The sequence below is a fragment of the Euprymna scolopes genome, chromosome 31, assembly GCF_053919585.1.
Source record: "Euprymna scolopes isolate OS-2025 chromosome 31, ASM5391958v1, whole genome shotgun sequence".
NCBI classification, from domain to species: domain Eukaryota; kingdom Metazoa; phylum Mollusca; class Cephalopoda; order Sepiida; family Sepiolidae; genus Euprymna; species Euprymna scolopes.
The window spans coordinates 35085661-35110433 of NC_136512.1; the positions used below are offsets into that span (position 1 = coordinate 35085661).

At 35.5% G+C, this 24773-nt stretch overlaps 1 protein-coding gene across 3 annotated transcripts in view; it reads left to right on the top strand.

Annotated features, from left to right (window-relative positions):
* Window positions 1-24773, top strand: part of LOC145255686 (uncharacterized) — a 268787-nt gene that overhangs the window by 207523 nt on the left and 36491 nt on the right. For all 3 annotated transcript variants that reach the window (XM_080114252.1, XM_080114254.1, XM_080114253.1), the window contains exons 19-22: window positions 4238-4406; window positions 11448-11591; window positions 16136-16210; window positions 18589-18780. In XM_080114252.1, coding sequence (XP_079970378.1) covers window positions 4238-4406; window positions 11448-11591; window positions 16136-16210; window positions 18589-18780 — 580 coding nt within the window. The remainder of the gene's footprint in view (window positions 1-4237; window positions 4407-11447; window positions 11592-16135; window positions 16211-18588; window positions 18781-24773) is intronic.

A 24773-nucleotide genomic window follows, 5' to 3' on the forward strand; every position in this document is an offset into this window, starting at 1 on the left:
TGTGTGTGTGTGTGCGTGTGCAAAAATTGTAGGAGACATTGCTGGATAAATCCCTAAATGTGCTATTCTAACGCAAATGAATACAATGAAAGTTGATTTATAAATAGTCAAAGGTGCTGTTGTTCGTTTAATATATTTGAGATGCGCATACAACTGCAAATAAAGCGGTTATCTCTTTCTTTTCATTTACATCTTGGGTGAGAATTTGTGTGTGTGTGTGTGTGTGTGTGTGTGTGTGTGTGTGTGTGACAGGATCTGCTTAAGATTGTAAATGAAAACGTACATAATTCATAGATTGTGGTTTATTCAGATCCAGCCAGCCTTCCCCTTCAAATACAATGAACACATTTTAGATCCGGTTTTATAATTGGGAGATCTCTTTAGTTTATCACTCAAGTACATCGCTGTCTTTTATATCGCAAATATAATTTAATCCGTGTGTATACATTTGTCCACGTTGAACGAAATCCTATGGTTTATGTAACGTTTCTTGGAAGTACATTGTGTACTACAAAGATTTTACTCAGAATGTGTGTATTTATTTCCTACCATTAGAAATGTAGCACAAGTGTCGGAAAATCGGATTAAAAAGCCACCGCTCCTGAGGAGGTGCACTCTGAACCGCAAAAGTTGCCTGGACAGCCCTGTCAGTCATTCCGCAGTAGGGCTGCGTCAGGCGATTAGCAATGAATTAACCTCTTCATTACAACAGTACTCCATACATACATGATCTGATAGGAGATTTTTAGAAATAGAGTATAACTTAAGGTGTGAGAAAGTGTTTAAAGCGATTGAGGGGACGATTTTACGGGAAGCAGAAAGAGCAATGGATCTAATATATGAATCCCAAGAAAGACGAAGACGTTTTAGTGTAATGTTGTGACCTTTTAGGCTGTGATCATAGCGTAGTATCTGTGTTAACTGTGGCAAGCAGGGCCAAGGGTCAAAACATTATTATTATTATTATTAATAATAATAATAATAATAATAATAATAATAATAATAATAATAATAATAATAATAATTGATTCGACGACAGCGGGTCGCTGGATCATTTATTATGATTAGAAAAATAAACAATTAGATTGGGAAAAAATGATTGACAGCAAATAAGAATAATATCGCTACAAAAGGAATGCGAAAATTGAAAATAGATGTAAACATGATTTTGGTTTGCATAAAAAAATAACTAGATTGAGGTTACATCAGCTGTTGGTCTGAGACACGTAATGAGATGTAGATTTTGGGAGATTCTAGTCAATCGTATGCTGGGCATCAGAGACAACGGACGACTCAAAAGGGGGAGTTGGTCTCTCCATGACGCGGGGAGCGGCGTTTCCTCATGCAGCCAGGATGTCAGCTGAAAATAAATGTTTGTATATAATTCAGGTATGGGTTGTGTTATTTACATCTGTTAAAAAGAACTTTTTGTCTACAACAATTTCAATACGTTCACGTCAAACGTTCCCTGTTAGAACTGTTGCATAAATGTTAAAATATGCACACTAGACGATCAACTAAATGATACGACGTATATACATACACGCATTTACACGTACATGAATATACAGATAAAATATAAAACCCAACTATTCAACATGTACGTCGTTATGGAACATATTAATATGCACACACATTTTACATTAGAAGACAATGCCTGGGAGGGTGGACCTTCCAGAATTGTACAGGACTAGCTTCCTACTGCAATTAACAGGTGAAAAGGTCTTTATAAGAATGGTTTTAACTTCGTTGATTTTAGTGCTGAGTTAAAAAAAAAAAAAAAAAAAAAAAAAAAAACAGCGGTGCCGTGCGGACAAAGCGCATCAGTGTGGTTAGACATGTGAAAAGTATATAATTAGTATAAGAGTGTTTGCTAATGGTTCAATTATCGGTTGATTCATACAAAAGACTTAGAACATGGTACTTGTTACCTCCTTGTTAAACTCTGCATTATAAGGCGAGAATTACCTATAAGTGGGGTAATTCATAGAAAGAGGTGGCGCTCTACCCTACACGACGGTTAGGTAGCTAATAAAAAGGATTCTCTGGGTCGTTCTGGACTATAGTCGATATATTTTTTACAATAACCATGTCGTTTTAACTACTCAATCTATGCTAATCAATATAACGCCAAAGTATCTCAACCACAAAAAAATGGCAAAATTTTCTTTTTGTGGTTATATGTTGACTTACAAGTCATTTTCCATTACGTTTTAAAAACCTAGCTGTCAGTTTTCATGTTGAACTAATAAGTGTTGCATTTTTTACTCGTACTTTCAGGCAAGAGAAATAGTGGAGTAGGTTTATCGGATTACATTTCGTAGAACTACTTGTAAAACAAGTACAGGAATGTTACATTGCGACGATAGGGTAAGGACTCGATCGTGACACATAGTGCGCGGCTTATTGGGTTAATGACTCTGATTTGTACACCTTTGGACAAGCGAGTTACTATTATTAATCTATATATGACAACGGTACTCCATGCACAGACGAATGGTGGTTTTAGAGAGATATAGGATAGAATGTTTCTTGATACTCTAAAGCTCTCATTCACTACGAATTCTTTACCTTTGCTTGTCTTGACAAGTTTTCAATAAAATTAGCACATTTATGCATGGATATAAGTTGTCATTATTTCATGTGATATTGCTTCATTTTCTAGATCGATGAAGTATATCAGCTGAACGTTCGCCGGCATATTTGGTATCATCTTATGGTTTGCTTATGGGCTGGGGGGCCTGGGTTCAGTTTTCTGTTGAATTATGCCAAAGACTTACAACGTGGTACTGGGCGCCCCTTGATAAACTCTCTGCATTATAAGGTGGGAATTATGTGTATGTTGGTTAATTTATAGAAAGGAGTGCCATTTTGCCATGAATCATAGCGCAGCGGACATTAAATAAAAAAGGATTCTTTGGGTCGCCCTTGATTACGGTCGATATATTTTTCACAACAACCTTGTTTTAACTACTTATTAATACATATATACGATATCGTACCATATTTTCGAACTTGGGGACCTAATGGTTAAACTAGAGAGTCTATATGTTGAAGACATTCCGAAAAGGAAATGGATACTTGTCTTACATCTTAGTGTAGTCATGAATGAAAATGGAGCTAACAGGTCATTCTCTTTACATATGTTTTACTTATGAAATGTATTTATTTACTTGCTTTCTAGGAGGTTCTGGCCTAAAAAAAATGCCTCAGCAATTTTTTGGACATTTCTAGGAGAGTGCCTCAAGTTATTAGCAACAAACTAACTCCTAACTAATTGCTGAGAATATGTCCTCGATTAGTGTTATAGATTTTAACAAATTATAACAAATCATTCGTAAACACAATGTCTTTTATTACAAAAGAAAATCGTGTTCTCATTCCAGAAGTACTGTTCGTATCATTTTGATTCTTTAAACTAGTGTTCTCATCTTGGATGTAATTTTCACAACGTTTCGGGCGAATGTAACCGCCGACCTTCTTCAAGTGTATCTTATCGAACTCGGAAATTTTTGTGTCGAAGTCAGGAATCTTTCAGTCGAACTCTGGAATGTGCACGGAATTTCGAAAGGAATCCTTTATTTAACCCAAGACGGTAACATGCTCTCGTCCCGTCAATTATGACCGGGTAGAAGTCCTAAGCGATTCGAAATTGTATTTTGAGTGTCTTCCACACCGATGATTGATCCTTCAACTTTCAGAAGAGAATAACTTACAACTAAATTTTACCTAGTACTTTATCCACATGGAGACAGAAAGATTCCCGAGTTCAACAAGCTACACCTGAAGAAGATCGGAGGTTATTCGCCCGGGACGTTTTGAAAATAGTACTCAAGATGAGAATAGTAGTCAAAAAAATCGAAATAATACGAATAATGAATGCGATGCCTCCGTTCAGTCTCGAAAGACAAATGATGCCACCTGTATGGGGCAACTGCGCGTGTAGTTGTGAGGCAAGGGTTGCGCAATTTCCAACCACACGTCTCCTGATTCGGCACTGCTAGAGTCCAGTGGCAAGGGGAAGTCCAGGACGACTGGAAACAAGCCCGAGATAAGCGGAGAGCACATACAGCAACAGGAAGTCTCACCCATTTAGTACTCACCAGGCTCAACGTTGCTTCGGTGATCTCACGGGAATCGGTGTGTCAACGTGATTATGCCGTGTAATAATACTGCTGAATAATCAATATCTTAAGCAATCAAAAATATTATCGTTGTTTTGTCTTGCTGTTTTTAGGACTTATTTGAGTGAGAATTCATCGAAATTTATTCCGATGTTATGTGAAAATAAAGAACGGAGCCTGCTGATCGCTGACGGAACCGATGAACTGGACAATAACGTGCTTGGCATCATCCAAGAGAAAATCGCTGACAAAATTGAAAATGCATTTGAAACATTCTTGATGGTGAGTGTGTTTTATATTAGTATATAACCGATTGTTACTTGAACCCTTTAACTTCCATTGCGACAAGTGTTCGAGCGGACATTAAAACAAAACATATTTCAAATTACTAAGTTCTTTGTTCGTTGGTTGTCGTATAAATTCAAACTATCGGGCTTATTTTAAATAGGGTATCTATCATAGAGTGAATGTGGTTTTTTGGTAAATGTTAAAGTGAAAGGAATAGACAAGTGCTCGAATGATAAAAAAAAACTGTGGTGTAACACGAAATCTTCTCATCGCCCACTACCCTAACCCTAACCTTAACCCTAACCCTAACCCTAACCCTAACCTTAACCCACTTAACTGGGTGACGAGAACAAACGGGAGTTTCGACAAAAGTGATCAAATCTATTAAGTTTAATCGTAAAACAGAAATATTTCTCTCTCTCTCTCTCTCTCTCTCTCTCTCTCTCTCTCTATCTCTCCCCCTCTCTCTCTCTCTCTCTCTCTTTCTCTCTCTATCTCTCTCTCCCCCTCTCTCTCTCTCCTCTTTGTTACGTACCAGTTTGAGCTTCCTTCCATGTTACAACTTCCTGTGCTCGTAAGCTCGAGTTCTACGCCTCATTAAGTAATTAATATATATATATATATATATATATATATATATATATATATATATATATATATATTCGTAAACCTTCCTCTTTAGAATCGACCAAAGGTTCTCTATCGGATTCAAATCCAGGCTTGGAGCATTGTCTCCTTGAATAATAATACTCTGATTGACAGCATCATTTTGTGATTTCTACCAGGGCAATAAATTCTGTTCCAAAAATTTGCAGTAGAATTCATTTTGACATCTCCGGGTACAAGAAAATGGCCAATAATCGCACTACTAATAATCCTAGCCCAAATCATCACTCCCCCTCTTCCTTGTTGACGTCTGGATCGCAAGCGCGGGCTATTACCTTTAAGAAGCCATCACTTGGTCTTACCGTCGAGGGTTGCTCTAGCCTCGTCAGTCCAGAGAACATTTTGAAAATTGGTTTTCAAATATTTAGTTGCCCATGCTAATCGCTTCTGATAATTGATATCACTCAAATGATGGCATTTTCGGTGTTGTCCGGCCCACTATTTGTTTCAAAATCCGATTTCGGGTCGTTTTAGAGATGTAAGGCACTCCTGCGTGGTCGAAAATAGCTTTGCCTGAGTTGTGTGGGTTTGCTAGTACACTCCTCTCGATTTTTCTCAAATCTTCTGGTGAACTCACCTTTGGTCTGCCACTTTTGTGCTTTTTTTTCTTCTATATTTGCGGTCAATGACGAAACATTTCACAATTCGATGATCTGACTTCAATTTTTTTTTTTTTAATTTCTAATGTAGACTTATTTGCGGCAAGTAATTTTACAATTTCACTCTTCTCACCATCTGTTAACATCATTCTTTTAACCATTATTAATAAATTTAGGTTATCTGCATAAATTTTTGGCATACTTAAACAGAGAAAAATGTTTAACAATAATTACATTGTGTTTTATTCGTAAATGTAGTGGTGAAAATAAGCAGAATAGCAAGTAGCAGATGGTGAAACAGGTGAAACTAAAAAATAAAGCAAAATTAATGAAATTGAGAATAAATAGGCCTGTAAACTCTTTTGTCCCCCACAGTATATATACAAAATAACACAACAAATAACACAAAAAGATGGCGGAAGTGAGGAAGCATGGCTTTGGAAGTCTTTTTACTCGAATACGATGTTCAACATGTTAAAAACGTACTTTTTGTTGTAAAAATCTAATGGTAAAACATCTGAAGAAGTTGGTGGGGACATGATATTTTTATGGACACATAAACCGTAAAATTCCCTTCCCACTTATGTCACAGCTGTAGTGGAAAAAATCGCAGTTTACAAAAAAAAAAGAAAACGTGAATCTAAATTTTCAACAAAATTTTGCACTATATATATTGTTGTGGAGACGCCTACTAATTAGCATACGTGGGTTAAAAGATATAGATAAAGGTATCAAGTCAGCAAGACCGGGGAGCTGTGTTCGAACGCAGGATAGGCAAGACGCATGTGCCGGTTGCTCCATGAAAGACTTTAACACGCCCTCTGCCGAACAATCTTCCAACTGCAGTACAACTGCATCTTTGTAAATATGTATTATCTTTTCGTCTTAATATATTTGTTTTACCTTTACTTTCTGCGTTCGTGTTGTTATTGATACAGACACAACATATATATATATATATATATATATATATATATATATATATATATATATATATATATATATATATATATGAGGGTGTACACACACGTGTGGGTGTACAGAGCTGTGACTACCTTTAGATTCTATTAATTTATATATAGTTTATTCAACTAAGCTTTTGAAAATTTTTGGTTACTATTTGCCAGGATTTCCTATGCTGAAAAACTAAACAAAAGCCCGCATTTAATTTTTTTTTTTTTTTTTTTACAAAAGTAAAATAAATTTACATCGTTTTTTATGTACGATTTACATTGTACAAGTAATTTAAGAATAATAAATATTATCAGTTTATCATTATGGCCAGCAATAAAAATTAAGTTTAATTTTGTTTGTGTTACGTATCGCTTTTGGAATCGAAAGTCAGGCAAAAAATTTTCGATATCTATATCGATTCTGATACACTAAAATGTTCCAATGTTTTCGATTCCCGATTCCGATTAATCGTCCAAATGCTAATAATTATAATTGTCCCATCGCTTGAGTATCTTTCTCCGGCACGAAAATTTTTAATATTTTTAGTTTTTGTAGAATTTTGTCCCTGTCTTCTAAAATACAGTTCTTGGTATTCCCAAATGGTCATTCGTTCTTTTTCCTTGTGACTTTTTCCCATTATGTTACTTCCTGTGCACGTTAGCTACTATTTGAATATCTAATGGAATAAAATATTCTTTTATTTTAAACTTATGTAAAAAATGTTCTGATTTTAACCTTATTTTTACGCACTCGCATCTATATATTGGTACACATTTTTAGTTTGTCTGTTTTTTTTTCATTCATATACATGGGTGGTTCAAATATCAAAAAGTACTTTATTGAGAACCCTTTCTAGATAATAACGTCGTCTAGAATTAAGTGATACAGTGTTTGGCGCTTTATGTTATTTTTTCTTGTTGTTTTTAAGAAGTGCGGTTTACGGAGAGAATAAAGAAAGCCACGTATTGAAATGCATGCGATGCCCATAAATAACCATTAAGATAAAATGTTGGCGTTTATCAGCGCCAATCATGGGTGTAAGGAACTACTTTGTGCTTCGGCGTTGTAATTTTAGCAAACAATAACACCCATTTGTTGTAGTGATAGTTTAAGCGCCGAAACAGGTCATCTGATAGGATAAAAATAGCGGTAAAAAATATCTCTTACAAAAACAAACGCACACAAAGTTATAGTCTTTGAATTTAATTGGCCGAACATAACTACAAGATGTATTATATACCTTTTTTTCGCATATGCAAAAGTGGTCCTTGCTATTCTGGGATCTCGCATCTGCATATTCTTTTCTTATTTATTTATCTGCATAATCTCATTCCCCATCCCAGAAAAGTAAAGTTAGACATTAAATAGGTTTTATTAGACGTTAGTACAAAAATAATCTAGTCTCACCTCTTAGCATTTTCTAGCTAATTATAACACCTCAAGCAACTAGCAATAAACGTACGCATCTATCTGAAAACGAGGACATAATGCATGGGAGACATGACGCCTGAGACTGTCTAATAATTAAAAAACAAACTACAAAGACATTTAATAAAACGGGTTGAAAAATTATGTATGATTATATATCTACCATATGTGTGTGTATGTGTGTGTGTTAAAAGTCCACGTATGCGTCTAGAATAGTGATTTCGAGGTTATAAGGTTTTTTGAAGCATGAAAACGATGTAGTTTTGTTTTTGTTTTTGTATTTGTTTAATATTTTATTTTTTTTATATTTCAAGCAGTCTTCCTCCCTTTTTTCAAAAAAGGTATCGTAATGGAAATGAGTTGTTGTACACACACACACACACACACACACACAAAACACTACTACTTTATATATATATATATATATATCGTAAAATCTCGTAAAATATCAGGAATAATAAAGGTCCAAGGATCGACTTCCGAAGCACACACAAACGTCCAATGATACCGCATGATTTAATTTCTATAAGAAGACCTTCATGCTAAACCATGTTAAAGATTTTGTAATATAGGCAACAAAATGAAAATGTGGAAAAAATATATATCAAAAAATGCTATCAAAGGCAATATTAGTTACTCTTTTTCCTATCCGGATGAGTTTTAGTGTTTCGGTTTATTTTAAAGCGTTTGTTTAGTTAGTAATGTCGAGAATTATATTACAACAACAAAAAAGATGCCGGGCATGGACTATAATCTCGATAATCGCTAAAACCTCACAAATTAAACAAAATACTGCTTCAAACCCACACAATAAATGTTAATCAAAAAACGTCTTATTTTGAAACCCATGTTATTTTATGGTTTTCACTTTCTATGTACATGGGGCATAATTATACTTTCCTAATCTCTTTGACTCAATCAGGATCACCAGGACAAAGAGGTACTTCCCTTTTCTTATTTTCTCTAGATGAAAATCTGCTTCATCTAACACTGAAAATCTAATAATTTTGCATGTTATAGATAGTAGTTTAGCTAGCGGAACTTTTCACACCAACATAGGTAATCAGTACAATTCGAACAGAAGAATAGTAATAGATGTAGAAGAACGAGTTGGTCTGTGCCTGATTTAGTGAAAACAAGTATAACGAAAACACGTTGAAAATAAATGGAAACATTTACCTAGAAATCAGATTAGAAAACGTACTTAAGGATGCAAAACCTTATGAATATAATATCATCAAACAACATTAAATAGAATAGGCAACAAATGTATGGTAATAACCTAATAAATGAAAAAGCATTAGATGTATGCAACTGTGTGAATCGTACAAACTGTCCACTAAAGAAAAACTGCAAGATTTCCGAAGTTTTATTTCAAGTTAGATTTGTACAACATACTAAAACATCCGTATACGTTGGAACCACAGTGCTTTCGCCGAGACAGAAGCTTATATATAAGTAAAAAAGTTCCGACCTTTTATAATGTTTATTTAAATATATTTGCAGCTGTTAATATCTTATAGAGAAGAGCAACAGCTTCCTTTGTAATTATGAATTTCTCAAAGGCTCATCAGAGGAAGAACAGGTAATCTAAGGTCGAACAGTATCCATTTTGTAATTTCCCGCTTATTTTAATGTTCCTGTTGCTTCGTTATGGCCATGTGTTGCGTTATTGCATCTATATATAATTTTCTAGCTTGCACTTTTCAAATACTGGCTAAAATTATATATACACCTGATAATTCTTTCGACGTTATTCTCAAAATCAACACAGAGACGAATTTAGCAACATATAAGTTTTAGTAATTGTCTGTATTTTTGAGATGAGGTGTTTTCATTGATTGAGATTGTCGGACTGACTTCCTCATCTTGGTTGTTATCGTCGCAACGTTTCGGCCGTTTTGCCCGTCAGGTGTTTTGTATCGAACTGTTTGTTAGAAATCTCGAACCCAACCCTTTATTATTATTACGGGGGTACCGTGTTCGGACTCCAGCTAGGCTCTGGGACATAGTTGCTGATTCTCTGTTTTGAATATTACTTTTTTCACTGCCTTCGTTCAGGATTGAACTCAGCACCTTTGGGTAACTGTAAACTTTGATACAACGTCTAGGACCACTCGGCCATATGTCACTAGGACAATTCTTAGTTGGTTTTTGTTAATGTTAAACCTATGTTGTTATTCAAGGTTTTCTCTCTCTATCAGAGGTGTCCAAATTGCATTCAGCTCTATGCTTGGTTTGCTCAGTAGGTTGTTATGTCCGAGCATGTGAGCTGTTTCTTTAAGTTGGGATAAAGTAAAAATAATAAACAGAGAGACCCACTGGAAAGTGGGAAACATTTAGTTGTATAGGTTGGTTTGTGTATGGCAGCGACGACTGAGAAATGTCAATCACGTGTGAAGACTGTCAGTCTGCTTTTCTCTACCTCTCTCTCTCTCTTTCTCTCTCACTCTCTCACATACACACACTCACTCTCTCTCTCTCTCTCTCTCTCTCTCTCTTGACGTTTATGTTAACTGTCTTATATAGACCTCAACCGATATTCCTGGAATTTAAATATTAATATATCACATTGTTCTTTTCTATTTTGCGATGCGAAATTCATAATCCCCCAATCTGGAATGTGCGTTTTCTTTGTTTTCTGTGATAATTACAATTCCGATCATAGTACGGCACACAAGAATGGAGATCAAAAATTTATCTAGAATGTGCTTATGTGTATACTACCGCTTCCATCGGCGTCGCCCTAGCTCAACATCTAACACATGCTAATAAAACGGAATTAAGCAAACAAGTTGACCGAACTGATTTACATTATTTTTATTTTTTTTATTTTACTTCAGTCGAAGTTCTCAGAAATCAAGGGGCCCATAACCTGGGGCTAACACTTGAAGTCTATATAAGATACATAAATATTCGAATGTTCCATTTAAGTTCTTTATCTCTCAAACACTGAGTTAGTAAAGAAGTTGAGGACATAATTTCCTCTCCCCAATTAACCATTTTTATACGTTGTATATCTTTCATGTTGGTCACATGGTCTTATTGGATTCCAGGATAAGAATTTATCTAGTCTGGTGGAGTACCCAGCTTCGTACTATTACTTGAGGTAATATCACTTGGAGAAGGTGCACCATTCCTCGGAAAACCTGTGGGGTAGCCGTAGTGAGGAGATCATATTTGGGCTGCGAATACTATGTGGTTTTGAATATTTGGTCAGGGTTTACTTCTATGGAAAAAGTATCTGACAAACCCCTCTACAGAGAGACCTTAGACACTCGAGGATAGTTTTGATTGTGTTCAGTAAGTTTCTTTCACACAACCGATATTACATATCCGACCATTCAAATAATTTCTTGATTTTATTTCTTTTTCATTCAATCAAAAGACTCGTTCGGACGATGCTGGAGTCAGTGAAGAAGAGTTAGTCCATATGAACTCCGATGACTTGATCGATCTTCTAACAAAAACTGAAAAGGACGAAACTACTCAAGTCGCAAAAAAACCAATTGGACAGAGAAAAAAATTGAAGGTATTATTTCGCTTACATTTCTTTGCATTTTTAATACATAGGTCATCACTTAACAAGATTAAAATGCACTCGAGGACAATGATTAACCAGATGCAATGATTGTCATTTGAATAATGAAGAATAATATGGGAGAGTTGGGAATGATTAATGATTAGTATGGAGGCGACTTATGCTAAGTATTGTTGACATTTAGTTTGAAGACTACCATTTTGTAATCTCAGGGAAGCAGGTTTTTTTACATACATGAAAACCTTACAAAGAATCTCTGTTCAAGTAAAATTATGTTAAGTATAATTAGGGAGAAAAGAAAATTTTTTGTCCGTTTTGATATGACAACGAATTCTTTTGCCTCATATTTATTTCCATTTAATTAAGTTATTTTAATTGATTTTTATTTATTTTAATTGAATAAGGTTAATTGTAATTGATCCTTATTTATTTTAATTGGATGCAGTTTATTTTAATTGGCTTTCATTTATTTTAATTGACTTAAGTTTATTTTAACAGACTTTCATTTATTTAAATTGAATTTTATTTATTTTAATTGAATTATGTTGGTCTAACTGACTTTCATTTATTTTACTTTAATCATATTTATTTTAATTGGTTCTTATTTATTTTAATTTAATAAGGGTTATTGTAATTAACTTACGTTTATTTTAATCGACTTACGTTTATTTTAATCGATTTTCATTCATTTTCATTCAATCATGTTTATTTTAATTTATTTCTTTTTATTTAATTTGAATTAGGTTTATTTTCATTGATTTTCATTTATATTAATTGAATTAAGTTTATTTTAATCGATGTTCGTTTACTTAGTTCGGTTACTTACGTTGACTTAGGTTTATTTGAATTGATATTTACTGATTTTTAATGATTTTTCATTTATTTTAATTGAATAAGATTTATTTTTATTCTTTGTTTTGTTTTCTTTGCTTTGTAATTCTTTACGTACAAATATATAAACATATACATACTTAACTTCATATAAATAAAAATGTGTATATGAATTATCATTATGATCATCATCATGATCATCATTATGATCATCATCATGATCATCATTATGATCATTGGTTTTATTATTGCTATTGTCGCACTGGCAGTTTTCAGACAGGCCATCATCAAAGAATTCTGTTTGATAACAACCTGTCATGTTCTCTGGAATCTGAGTAACAATAAGTCTTACAAGATTTCCACTACTCTCTATTTCTTTCGGTAACATTTGCAAATTAATTTGCGTTATCGCAACAGCCGTTTACCATTGATATCCATTATTATTATTATTATTATTATTATTATTATTATTATTATTATTATTATTATTATTATTATTAACTAGCAGGGTTCGTTAACCGGCGTTTCCCGGTGGAAGCATGACAGATCAAGAACAGAATCGTTACTGGCGGCAGTGGCCCAAGTGAAATGACCTGGCATCCACTGGCGGGCATTGGTTTCCAGTTGCAGCTAGTGAAAGCCACTCTCTGTGATTGTCAGCACTGTTAGTTACTGGCGATTAGTGTTGATTTGGGGCGATAATCTGCAGGTGCTGGGTGATTATAAAGAAATCATTATTAACTCTTTAGATTTATGTGAGGTATATAATTGCCTTCTACCGAAGACGGAGTATTTAAAGTCGCCCAGTGCTTTTCTTCTCGGTGTACTGGAAGCATTATTTTCTAAAATTAGCTGTAACACATCTTTCAAATAATAAAATACTCTACAGAAAGTAAAAGTGGTAAGAAAAAATATATATATAACAAATAAGTGTTTCGATAGTGAATATAATATACGTTGAAACCCACCTGCATAATATTATTGTGTTGTAAATTATATCAAACCAATGGGTCAATGTGCACTGATAGTCCAACCTGTAGTCCAAAGGTGCTAATCCGAAAGCTGTTTATTCCGAAAGGAATTTCTTATTTTTAACCTGCCCATGTTAACATGGGTATGTTAAAAATAAGAAAATGCCTTTCGGAATAAACACCTTAATCTCCCCATGTTAAGAACAACTTTCGAAATAAATACTCTTTGTCGGTTGGACAACCAGTGCACATTGACCAACCAATGCTGTTTTTACGTGTTGAGAGTGTAACGTCCGAGCAGGGAAAGAGCAATATGTGTTTGATTCTATTGTGTGAGTTATATGTGCGGAAGGAAAGAGTTTTCAATGCGTGTTAAAAAGGCCAATAATCTTGAAAGATTTTGTTAGAACTCACCGTAGCAAAATTTTAAGGGTTCGGGTGTGTAATGTTAATAATGGTGAGCGATCATCAGTTCTTTCAAGATGATGTATATGTTTTTTTTTTTTAACAGAATTGCGTCATGTGTAGGAGAGTGGAAGAGAAATCCTCCATGAATGAGACAATTTTTATTTTTGTTCCTATCCAGAGTACCCCTTTTGGGAGGGGGATCCCCCCCCCACATTAAAAATCGACCTTGTATAGAAACAATAGGATAATCTTAAGGTTACCAGTATTAAAATTTGTGTTTGGGAGCGATTATTATGTTGCATTTGGTTTTTATAACACTATTAGTCCATTTAGCGGATGTTGTTTTTTAATTACAGTATCTGTTATTAATTTGTTAGGTGAAAGTATGCAATAGTAGCCGAACGGTATCCCCTTCTCACGGCAGCAATGAGTTGCTAAATAATCACAGGATTATTTCAGTTCGATTCATGAAATTAATAATTCAAAAAAGAATACAATGAATGTCCCAAGCTGGAAAGTATAAATAAAAAAAAGCATAGCATTGTGCAAATATTGGCCCCCACTTTTAGGCGTTTAGAATGAGAAAAGAAAGTTTTAGTCCTAATAAATAATTTAATAGGTATTGCTGCAGGTTAACGCCCGTATGAATATAATAGACAAAGAAAACAAAGTGGCTCATCAATTTCAACGACGCCAGGTTACTGCATAAAAAATACCCAACTAATTATCCGTCGAAAAACAAACGATGCATAGTACAGTAAATCAAAGAAAGGGAACTTTTATAAAAACAAAAACAACAAAAAAAAACGATGGAAAGAAATAATTAAAAACAGTATTACGGTGGGCTGTTTTGACAGAAACGATATTTGAACAGTAAATCAAAGAAATGAAACTGTTATATAAAAAAGAACAGAAGCTAATAGCTAGCAATGTAAACAAATTTAAAAAGAGAGTATTACGGTGGGCTGTTTGTTTTGACAGAAACGATATTTGTACACTTAAATCCTAGAAAGGGAATTTTATTGAAAAAACAAAAATAAAAAGAAAAGATTGACAATAAAAAGAAATAAATGAAAGCAGTATTACGGTAGGCTGTTTCTTTTGACAGAAACGATATTTGTACAGTAAATCAAAAAAAGGGAGGGCAAAAGTAGCAATCATTGCGACGTCATATTGTAATGGTACATTAGTGTTCTTTTAGCATGTGGACACCCTAAATCCGAAATATAGGAATGGTCAGAGCTCATACAATAAGTAGGAACGGAATTAGTCTGGGGAGACTTTATTATTTTTTAACGGAGAAGGGAAATATTATGTTATGTCAACACCATATCCGTCGAAAATGAAAAATTCCTCCCGGTGATTACTGTGAGCGGTAGGAGGACTTGTTATTTAGAGGGAAAATAGGAACTACTTCTTCTAAAGATGGTAGCGATTGTGAGGATGATGCTCCTATGATGAACCGTAGGATTTTATTATAATGACTAATTGTGTTTAAAATGGTGTTCTAAAGTTACATAAGATAGTGGCTAATAGTCTAGACATAATAAATTTGGATGCGGCATCTGTTGTTTATAACCTACATTGCGGCAATTTCTGTAATCAAAATATTGTATATGGAGATGTTATTGTTTTAGTACTGGAAGTAGTAGTATCATATTCATATTCATATTTTATATTATTATTATTATTATTATCATTGTTGTTGTTGTTGTTGTTGTTTTGTTGCCTCTAGGAGTGTTTACCTGAGTAATTATTATTTCCTGAAATCTGAATGACAGTAAGTTATTCAAATTTCTTGAACTATTTATCTAATTAGACGATCATTGAAAATAATTTAGTGTTGCTGCAACAGCCGTTTACGATTAGTTTCACGCTGACAACAACCGCTTACCTTCTCTGAAATTTGAGTGGTAATAATAGAATACAAGTTTTGATATTATTCGTACATTTACAATGAAGGTCTTATTAAAGATGGTATATCAGTTAAGAGAGAAACAGATATTCAGTTAATAGCGCATGAATTTACACTTTCTGTTGATTTGTCTTTCTGTGTATACTTTTCATTCCCTTATAGGCAGACCAATTTGGTTTAGACGGGAGAGGTTACTATTATTTAAAATAATTGTCCTACTAAGTATCAACTTGATCAGTTGAACTTATCAGTACGTGATCTGCTCAGCCAACCAGAATTCTGGCATTTTTAATTTGTATTTTTGAATTAACTATATTATACTATAATTAACTATATTTGATTCCGATTAGACATTTTTGTTGGTTTCAATTTTTCGTTTATTTTTTATTTTTATTTTTGTGTCTGAACAGCAAGAGTGGATCCGCAATTGCACGTCTGACTTTCTCTCGCCCAAAGCAGACGGCCTCTCATTTCGTGGCGCCAAGGTTATATTCTACCTTTACTTACAATTCATTTTATTTAACCCTAACCCTAACCCATACTAACAAATACTAATTTCGCTACCTTTTTTTCTTACGGGTTTGGTTTTATTTTGTTTGTGTTTTTGTGCTTTATACGTGTTTTAAAGCATGTTTTAATTTTTCTTATATGGAGATTGGTACTTGGTATTTTTGTTGTTGTTTATTCGGACTACTGTTCTCATCTTGAATGTTATTCTCACAATGTTTCCCCACTTTCTTCAAGTACGTCTTCTCGAACTAGCAAGGATTAATGACGCATCGGATAAAAAGTGCTAAGTGTTAATCATATTATTTGGATTATTTAGACTAATCTTCTCTTTGACTGAAACGCTGTTAATATGTGAACAGTAGCCCAAATAATAAGAATTATCAATCCTCATCTTAAAACTTCAGAAATATGAGTATCAATCGGTTATAATTAACAGATTTCTTCTTGATATAAAGTGTTAATCCTGTGCATTAGTAATACTAAAAATACAGATACAAATTACTTAAGACTGTGGGGAAAATAGAAACGAAAATACAAATGACCAACATGTGAAGTGCCCACGTGTCTGCCTGTCATGCGCGTTGGACAGGAAAAAGAGAAACCAAGATGACGTCTGCGATATTTAACAGAAATGATCTCATGTGACCTCGCGAGGTCACGCGGGTGAATGTAATATAAAAGCAGTTAGCTTGGAGGAGTTGGGGAGTTTCGCTGTACAGATGGTAAACAAGACGAATACTCAGTGCATTGGAACGAGTGAGGAAGGTTCCATTTCTACAGACTCTTACCCGATCATTGCTGATGGAACGAGAACAAGTTACTCTCATGGATTAAGTAAATGTTTCGGTCGGAAATTCCATACAGATTTTCATGTTCGAAAGAAAGATTCCAGAGTCTGACAAAATACACCTGAAAGAGGTTAGAGGTTACATCGGCTGAAACGTTGTTAGAATAACATTCAATATGACAACAAAGAATACCTAAATGCTAATTCTAAAACCTAACTTTGTATCATAAACCACAAGCCTTATCCTAAAGCTTAATCCTAACCATAACCCTTACGAATATCATGCAGAGAGAAGAGAACAGTTGGATTTGATTTTGAGACTTTTGATCTGAGGTTGAGTTCAAATTTAACGTCAAACTTTTTACCTTAAAACAATTGCAGCAATTTAAACCGAAAATTTGTTTTAGAAGGGCATCCTATCTGATGATCATTGCTTTATGTGACTCGCTTATCGGAAATATTTGAACAGCTCTAATCCATATATTAATATATATAGCGTATAAGTTTCAATCTAAGGAAAGCAACGAGGCTCTACTTTTACATCTCGTTGTAGTAGTTTATGAAATGAAAGCCGTGGTGTCACTCGCAACTACGATCAATCCATTTTTTTATACACAGGAAAGGTCAAGAAAGAGGATACATTAGTTTAATGAGAGAGAAAAGATAAAGAATGAATGAATAAAAAAAGAAAAACAATGAAAGAGCGATATTATTTTCTTATATTTTCCCTCTAATCTTAAATAAAATTAAAAAATAATTACTTTTGGAATCCCATTCTTTCACTGTTTTCACGACCATTAAATGTAAAGTTAACAAATATCGTAACCCCTGGCTTCCCGTCAAGTTTAGTTCCTATTTGTCTGGTCTCTATTACAGTAGCATCTGACACTTCCGTAACAATATGTCTTGTTCGGGGTGAAAAAAATGCAAAAATAGGTTATAATGACTTTGGTCTCGCACTGAAATTTAATAAAAACCGATCAAATATATTGGTAGATATAATTGTAGGTGATATTGACTTTTATCCCTTAGTAGATGAAATGGTCGAATTAAAAGGCACTTCTTTAGTAAACCGTGGATTTTCGACAGGATCTTCTTGCGTTGTTTATTGCGACTATGTGATACTATCGGCTTCTCCTCTAAGTGTTGGGAATTGGGGAAGAAGGAAAAGAAAGGAATATGACAAAAGAATAGGGAAATTGCTTTATCGGCAGAACAATGGATAAAATGTTGTTCACAAAGGTACACAAAGGGGAACTAACATGGGATTGTTAGTCAAGGCGTAGCAGTGAAGGAGAACAAAAATAACCAGATACATATTTAGAGTTATTTTACGGGCAGTTTAAGATGTGGCGGTGAGATATTTCTACGTATGGAGACAGTGTCACACACGCGCACACACACACACACACACGCACACGCATACACACACGCGCGCGCGCATCCAGAGTTTAATTGATTTACATCAAGTACTCGTTTTATGTTTGTTTTTATCGTAGCACGACCACGAAGACGATTATCGGTTACAAGTGGTATTAAATTAATTCTTTCTTTCTCTTGTATCAGCATGGCCGTCAAGCCTTGTCTAGTCATGATGACGAGTTGGAGCTTCGTCAAGCCCTTAACCAATGCGCTTCTGATCAGTTCAACTTGCAGATGATTTATTTCCATATTTACCTCTACAAACACGCCGACGAAGAGCACCGGCCATTTTTGGATAAAGATCTCTTTTTCTACATCGAATGTCAAAAGGCGAAGGTAAAGAAAAGAATTTCGTTATTTTTTCGCTAAAGAGAAAAAAAACAGTATGTTTATATATATATATATATATATATATATATATATATATATATATATGGCTACTTCATTTAATCACATATATTAATATACGAAAGTATAATTTTATGCGTAAACTTTAAGTATTTACTTCAACAGTGCTCAATACATAGGTAGAGCTAGGTAATAAGTTAAAAAAATATATATAGCAATAAAGCTTCACAGAATTTCATCCATGCTAAAATTGTCAGACTTATGCGAAGAGTTGTGATAGCCACGCGTTTTTATACACGCACATTCTATTGAGTTTTTAGTTAGCCAATCAGCTGCCTAGTTTCCAACGGTCCTTTTCTAATCAGCCAATGCGCAGGCACTTACAGGACAAAGGCCCAGTTGACCTTGGGTTCAACCCTTCCTTTGTGTGTGCTTTTTTATCGGGAAGAGTAGATCTCTAGTGATCTGACATATTTTAAACATAGGTGTAGTAAAATGTGTTTTCTTTTTAATATTATGTTAGTTTATATATATATGTGTGTGTGTGTGTGTGTGTGTGTGTGATAATTTATGTATATATATATGTTCATTTCATTTATTTATTTTCTATTGTTATTGTTAATTTTCAAATTATTTTGTATCGCTATCCTAGAGTATAGTTTATCCTGTCTACACAGTTGTTCGCTATTTCTCTCGAACAGATGTTGGGATTCTTTAAAGTATAGGAGAGCAAATTTTTCAGTGAAGCAGAAGGAATATGGTGAAGAAAAAAGTGATTACACATGAATTGATAATCTGGTGGAAGATAAATAATCCAGTGACGGTAAAATCCAAATATATAACTTCAAGAAAGTTAATTGAATTTCCATTTGCACAAGTAAAATCCAAGGAAATCCCGTAATTGGAAGAAGATGGCCCATAATAATCCAAAGGCAGAAATCCATGGAATGATTCACAAAAATTGATATTCTCTATTAAGAATGTGACTTCATATTTCTTTATTACTGTAACGAGATCACCCAGGATTATTGGAGAAGTGGGATAATGAATAAAAATTATAATCTAGATGAGAACGTGATTTAAGTCAAGGGTTTGGAAGGTGACTGTGATTGTTTTGACAATTTCAATATTTAGAAGAAAAATAGAAATATAATCATTCTTTTTTGTTTGTAATGCTGGGTTGAAGAATGTTAAGTAAAACAAGTGAAGTATGCATAGTCCCCCGTGAATGCATTGTGAAAGACGAGGCATAAAAAAATGACTAAGGTTAGCATTTGTGTCCCCCCCCCATCTAGCCCGAAAAGTCCTCAGGGGACGTCAAATTCTTGTGAAAATACGCAAACGGTGCAGTTTTAGGCCTTAACATATGTAAATTTGTGTTCTGCACCATGCAAAAAAAAGAAATGACTAAGTCCATCGTTTGCCCCCCCCCATTTAGCCCCAAAAGTCCTCAAGGCCTTAACATATTTAAGTTTCAGTTCAGCACCATGCAAAACTGCTAAATAGGCACACAGAAAATTTTGGACAAATATTGTAAAATAGTCCCCAAAATGGAGTGTTTTTATTAGCCCTAAATAGACCCTGGAGCACACTCTATAGTTATCACGAAATATAGACGAACAAATTATATAGAAATCAGTTATAACTTTTCAGAAAGTTTTATAAACATCCAACGTATGTATGTGGTCTGGTCAGATGCCTTTCCGGGGATAAGGCAGGTTTCAACAATAATTCACAGGAGAACAGTTTATGTCAGAGACGAGACGTCGAAGTGTAGCGAGTTGTTAGACGAACTCGACTCTTCATATGAAGAGGGTATTTAAGGTAAACAAGGAGGTCACGTGATGTGACGGAGTCCTTTTATTTCCTTCTTTCCTCTTCCTCCGTGTTGTACGGGTATGATCCGAATTTACGCACTTGTTTGAGCTAATTTATAATATATAATTTTCTTCCAAGAACTTCGGACGTCTTCGGATCCGTGACGGACGACGCGTATAAGTAATTTCCTCGGGAGTTACTTCCAGGGGGGTTTCTTCGGTTGGATCTTTATGGTCTATACTGTCATCTTGTGTGTTTTCTGTGTCACTGTGCTTGGAAGAGTCCGATTGTTCATCTATTGATGATTCGGATTCGACATGTATGGGACTATCTATTTCGTATTCACTTTCGGTATTGTTTTGATCAATGGTGTGGTAGTTAGGGTGTTGTTCAACTTTGATAATGTCAGACTTCTTCACTTTATATCTTTTTCCCCGAAATTGTTTATCTGTAAACTTTTGTACAGTACAATACTGATCTTCAACTTCCATCACCATATATTTGTTGCGAGCATTGGTTTTAACTCTATCTTGGTATAGATAGACGATCTCTCCAACTTTAGTATCGGTTTTTATTTTGGTAGTTCTGCCTCGGCCCTTATATTTAGCTGAGGATTCATGTCTTTTTAATCTATTTCGGTGTTTCTCTTCAATCAGGCTTTTGTATTCTATTGGTAGTTTTTCTCCTGTGATTTGGTCTCTCATTGTCCAAATTTCTAGTGAAGAGTAGCCATTTTCTCTGAATCTGCTGTTCATATTGGAAATTATTATGGCCAATTCAGTGTCTGTTATTTTGCCACCATTTGGTTTCAATTTGCATAGTTCTGTATGGAATTCTGATATTGAACGTTCACTAATAGGGTTTTTGTTAATGTTCTTTATTTCTCCAACCTCTATTTTGATATGGAACGATTCCAGTGAACTATCGGTGAGTAGGGCTTGAAATCCCGAAGCGCCATCGACCCTGATTTTTACTTCATCTCCTGACGGGGGACGGAATCTTGATATGGTGGTGATTAGGCCATCCTTAAGAGATTGACTTCTCTCCGATAGTAATAATGTTGCCTGTGTCAAGGAAGAAACATTTTCTCGAACTAATAATATCAGTTGTCCTTCACGTTTGATGACATCACTAGCGTACCAGCTCCCAATTTTGTCAGGTGGTTTTGTTGACGATTGATTTTTGAACTGACTTGGTACCTGCTTTAGTGATACGCAAGTGTGGCAACTATCTACGGTGCGATTGATGGCTTTATCTGTATCCAGTGCATAGAATCCCATATTAAAGATTTGTTTTAACTGATGTTTACTGGCGTGTTGGAGTTGTAAATGTAGAGCGACTTGGGGAATGACGATTCTTTGTCTAGCAGGCCGTAAGGCTTCTTCCCGCATAACTATGATTAACCCATCTGCAGTGGCTGATGAGAGTTTACAATGTTGTAAATACCTTTTAATTGTGGTTAACCCTTTCTTCTTTTTAGATGGAGTTCTGCCATCGCGTAGTAGCCGATATACTTGTTGTAAGTCTGGACAGTCTTGTTGAGCTTGAATCCACGTATTGCGAGTCATGTATGGGATAGGACAGTGACCAGCTAGTATGTCTTTTACGGTGACTTCTCTAACCACGGATTCCTCTAGGGCACTGATGAATTTACAGATTTGGCATTTTCCTTCGCAATGGATAGGATTTCGGCTGGCGTAATCCGATATATTATTTTTACCTGGTAAATGGGATAATTTGACAGGATATCGAGATATGACACTGAGGAACGTCGTGACTCTGGAGCTTGCGGAGAATGCACCGCGTTGGAGTTTTTCATATGCTTGTACACAGGGTCGGCTATCCGTGAGTACTTCGGTGATGTTTTCTGATTGAATTATATATGGGCTGAAGTGTTTGATAGCCGACGCTATGCCCAGAGCTTCCAACTCACAAGCTAGCCAACCTGCTTGGTTGGATGTTTTACGAGCGTTGAATAGACCTGCGAGGTGGGGTTTGTTTCCTCTTAATACGAAAAGGGATGCCGCTAAGCCGGCAGAGGTTGTAGCTGCGTCCGTGATTATCTGTAGTTGGTCCTCTCTTCTAGGTAAGGTTAGGATTTTGGCTTGTTTAAGGTGTTCTTTAGCTTTGAGGAATGTGTCTTCCAGATCTGATGTCCATTTGATTCTGTCGTTTGACGAGCCCATTGCGCAGACTTTATCTAGAGGTGCTAAAAAATCTGAATGTTTAGGTATAACTTTACTTAGGAATTTGTAAGATCCTATGAATGATCTCATTTCTTTGATGGTTTCAGGGAGATTACAGGCAGCCAAGGTATTTAGACGATGACTTGTAGCTTTGAGGGTTCCATTGGTCCATCGCCAACCCAGAATTTCTGTCGATGTTGGACAGCAAACTGTTTTAGATGGGGATAACTTCAAGTTATTCTTATGTAGTGTTTGTAATACTTCTTCCCATACGTTGTTAAGTTCCCGGGGTGTGTTGGCCCCGACATATAGGTCATCAGCCAATTTTACCACCGATCCTTTTATCATTAGATCGCCTAGGACTTTGGACATTAATTATTCTAAAGCTGATTCAGAGCCTGGAAGACCCATCACCGCTCTGGTATAAACATATACACCACGGAATGGTGTACAGATGCCGACATATTTCATTGATGATTTGGCCAAGGGTATTTGAAAGTATGCTTGACTTAAGTCAGTTTTAATTAAGAATTTAAACTGAGCAATATGTCTTATGATGTCATCTACTTTGGGCATGAGAGCAGGTTGTGGTTTGGTGTACTGGCTCAGTTCAGTGAATGCAGTCACTAACCGAAAGCCTCCTGAAGGTTTGGTAACAAGGAATGAAGGGTTTACATATTCCGCTGTGATGTTTATGTCTTCTGGGCGTACGAAGACACCTTGTTCGTATAGTTCATCAATCTTGGTTTGGAGTCGCTCTAGATTTGTCCGGTTATATAATGGAATGCGTCCCTTTCTTTGTGGTGGTAGAGATACGGCAACATTAATCCTGTGTTGGAAATTTCCTGATCTTCCATTGTAGCATCCGATTACCGGTGAAAATACCTGATTATATTTCTTATTTGTTGTGAAGAAGATGGTCTTTTCTTCCTGGCTAAGGATGTTCGAGGGGTCCACAGAAATTTCTGCTGACCTGTCCGTTTGTTTGGAATCATTGGTAAGAATTATTGGAGTCGGTTTCAAAGTATCACTGGATAGTGATAATTGGGTCGTGTGGCGTATCTGACATACTTGCTCATGGCGTTTGATGAGTATGGGTATGGTGGACTTGTTGGTGAGCGTTATTATATCATGATCCGGTTTCACTAGCTCACATTGGATCCATTCATCCTGATTGTTATTGCATCTAGGTTCTACTGAAACTATTTTATCCTGGTATTCAGGTGGTATCGATAAGGCAACGCTGGAACCAGGTAGTAGGCAGGTCTGTCGTGGGACGCGCAATATAGTTGCTGCTTTAACATTAGCGTGTCTTTTTATATTGAGGTATTTGAAATCACAGCAATCACTGAGGTAAACGTGGTTGGTGTTTGCGCGAAGGTAAACGTCATTCCTGTCCATAAATGGCATGCCACCCAGAATAGCACAGTTCAGGTCCTTAACTACAAGTCCGTCGAAGCGAAAGCAGTGGGCTTGATTTGTGATTGGACACCTTCTCGAAACATTGAAGTGTACTTCCCCTTCTATTTCCATGGGGGAGACACCGTCCGCCATGTTAGCTTTGTGGATGGTGGGCAGGATATTTAGTTTTAGACGTCTCGCATCGCTTTTCCTAATTAAATTAGTTTCCGCACCGGTGTCCAGTATAATGATCGAGTTTTCTTTGTTTGTTTCTACTTCCATACACGGTGATGATACAATATCTACCTTGTTGATTTTGGGGTTCTGAGGTTGTTTAACTCAGACCATCCTACTGTTGGGTTCGTGGTACTCGAAGTCTTCGTCTTCTTCTTCAGATTCCGATAAGATTTCAATATCAGTAATTTTAGATCGAAGAAATCTTCTATCTGATGTTGGCATAAAAGGGCAGTTTTGGAAGTAGTGAGTCTCTGCACCTGGTCTGTTTGCTGCATCGCAGAGGCAACATTTCGGTCTTTTTGTCAGACGACCTCTCTGGTTTCCAGATCTTCTACTTCT